General features: G+C 47.3%; 1 protein-coding gene across 1 annotated transcript; it reads left to right on the top strand.

Moving 5' to 3' along the window:
* Positions 1 to 1253: 1253 nt before the first annotated feature.
* On the top strand, positions 1254 to 2030 carry LOC121464549 (proline-rich protein 23A3-like). Its single transcript, XM_041677580.1, has one exon. It carries the CDS (start codon positions 1254 to 1256, stop codon positions 2028 to 2030), a length of 777 nt encoding a protein of 258 aa, XP_041533514.1.
* The last annotated feature ends 698 nt before the right edge of the window (positions 2031 to 2728 follow it).

Here is a 2728-nt window from a genome sequence, read left to right as displayed (position 1 = left end):
GGCTTGTATTGATTTTGAGGCAGGTTTCTCCAAACACAGTTTCTCTGTGTAGCAGAACTGGATGGCCTAGAATTCCCTTTTGAGACCAGGCAGGCATCAAACTCACTGAGATCCACCTGTCTCTGCCTCCCAAGTGCAGGGATTAAAGGTGTGTGCCAGTACCAGCCGGCTGCTTGTTTGGTTTTGAAAATGGTGTCCCAATATGTGATCCATGGTTTTGAAAATGGTGTCCCAATATGTGATCCAGGCTGGACTAAAACTTGAGATACTCCCTCTCATGATGCTGAAATCACATTCTATCAACCCCAGGACTCACGGACACAGTGACATTTTCTCCGAAAAATGAAAACAAAATAAATAATTTGATAAGCACTGAAGTTAAGAAAACTGAATATTGGCGAAGTGGAGGAAGCATTCTTTCCAGTGATTATTTTTTAAGAGAGAAGAGACAGGACCACTCTTTAGAGTCTCAGATGTCCTAGAGCTTTGTAGACCAGCCTGGTAAATTCTATGTGGTCTTTCAAATTTCAGAAACACTCGAAAACAGAATTCTAAAGATCACCCATATTAAAGTCCTATTCCGAAAATGTCAAAAAAAAAAAAAAAGCCGGCCATGTGCTGTTGGCAGACGTCTTTAATCCCAGCACTCCAAAAGCAGAGGTAGGCTGTTCTCTGTGAGTTCGAGGCCAGCCTTGTCTACAAAGCTATCTCCTGGATGGGCTCCAAAGCTACAGACAAAACCATTCTAGAAAACCAAAAACATTAAAAATAAAAACCAAGCGGTGTTGGTACATGCCTTTAATTTCAGCACTCGGGAGGCAGAGGCAGGCAGATATTGATGACTCTTAGTCTAGCCCCGTATACAGAGAAAGTTTCAGAAAGGCTATAGCTGTTACAGACAGAACACCTGTCTCGAAAAAAAATAAAGAAATAAAAAATAAAAGACACGAAAGATATTCTGGTTGCTCAATTCCAAAAGCATTTCTCGAGTACAGCCTAGGCTACTGGAAAGCCCTGCCCACACTCCTGGGCGGAGCCTCTGAATTGGAGGCTCGAGGGGCGGAGCCTAGCGTGACTTTTCACGACTTGACTTTCCGGTCCAACACTGGGGATTTAATTGACGTCCTGGGTGTATCCGGTGTGACGTGAATAAAGCTCAGGACTCCAGGGCCTGTGACTGCAGTTGCTCCGCCAGCACCAGCGACACTGTCCTCACGGCACTCCGAGTCTCCAAGCCCGACAGAGCCGTCCACATGCTGAACATGCAGCCTAGCAGCTCTGACACCGACCCCGCGCCCTACTGGACACCACAGCCACAAGGACCCAGCCCTGCCAAGCGCCGCCGCCTCCACGAGCCCCAGGGGCCACTCAGCCTGGAAGAGTCAACAGCGTCCGCCAGCTATGTATCGAACTCTATGGTGATCCTGGTCGCTGACTGTGCCCTGCAGCAGCAGCTGGATGGCGTCGAACTGCTGCTGGAGCCGGATGCCACCTCAGTCCTGGAAGTGGAGCTCCCTGAAAACACCATCATCCTGGTGCCCGAGGGCCTCCAGGCTTCAGACCATCTTGGACAGCCTGGGATCTTCTCCGCCAGCCCGCAGGGGGGCGCTGTCCTGGAATTGCCAGTGGACCACCTGCTGGTCCTCCAGCCAGGATCCCCCTGTCAGTTCATTCTAGAAAGTTCCTACCAAGAGGTATCCTATGATGAGGATGAGGACTCTGGCTCCCTGTCACCCTGGATGGATCCTCCAGCTGGTCAGGCAAGTGAGCACTTTTCCTCCACCAACAGGATGCCCAGTCCTTGGCCTCAGGGCCACATCCCAGAACCATATCCTTCAGGGCATTCCCCTAGTGCAGAGCCATATTCTCCAAGGTCTGTCTGGGACCAGGACAGCTACCTGCTGGGACCCTTTCCCAGCTCGCCCCTGCAGCCTCTGCCTCCATCTCCTCCTGGAAGTCCCAAAGAGCAGAGCCCTCCATCCTCTCCGAGGTTCCCATGCAAGGCCAGGAAGAGACTGTTCTGTGAATGAACTGCCCTGCACCAATCCTGATGCCCCTTAAATGAGAGACTGGCTTCCCAATGCCAACAGGACTGCCTTTGCACAGCCTACAAGGTTAGAAGGACACTCTTGTATCTGAATTGGGCAGAATATTGAATTGTTGGTTGGCTAGAATGTCTGGAAGGAAGATCTTCGCCACCAGATCAAGTGCTGGTTGACACTCCCCTGCATTTGCTCTTTGAATTGACTGCTTGCTTACACTTTTTCTATACAAAAGTCACTCTCGGGCAGATCCAGCAGTGCAGTCCTGATCTGCCTACCTCTGCCGTTTGTGCTGAGATAAAGGCCTGTGTGACACCACTCCAGCTCATGTTATTTTTTTAAATAAGTGGGGCTTTTGATTATAGTGGGGGGTTTACTTTGATTTTGCTATAGGAGGAGTTGGTTTTACTTTTTCTTTCAATAAGAAATAAGTCCTTTTTTTGATCTCATCTTGTGTTTTTTTAATATAGTTTCCTGGGCATCATGATTCTAATGTTACAATAATTTGTTATAAGACTATATAGTTAGAATTATTAGAAGATCTCAAATTTATGTTTTTCATTGTAACTTGAGTATAGATCTGTTCTATGTTTATTAGATATCCAACAAAAAATAGTAATTTCTTTAGTAATCATATGTACCTAATTTTGGTGTTTGATAATAACAATATCTCTCCTGAGAAATTA

Source organism: Microtus oregoni, unplaced genomic scaffold (genome assembly GCF_018167655.1).
Source record: "Microtus oregoni isolate MIOR12 unplaced genomic scaffold, Mior012 000028F_ref0000031, whole genome shotgun sequence".
Classification (NCBI taxonomy): Eukaryota; Metazoa; Chordata; class Mammalia; order Rodentia; family Cricetidae; genus Microtus; species Microtus oregoni.
This window is presented reverse-complemented; position numbering and strand designations above follow the sequence as displayed.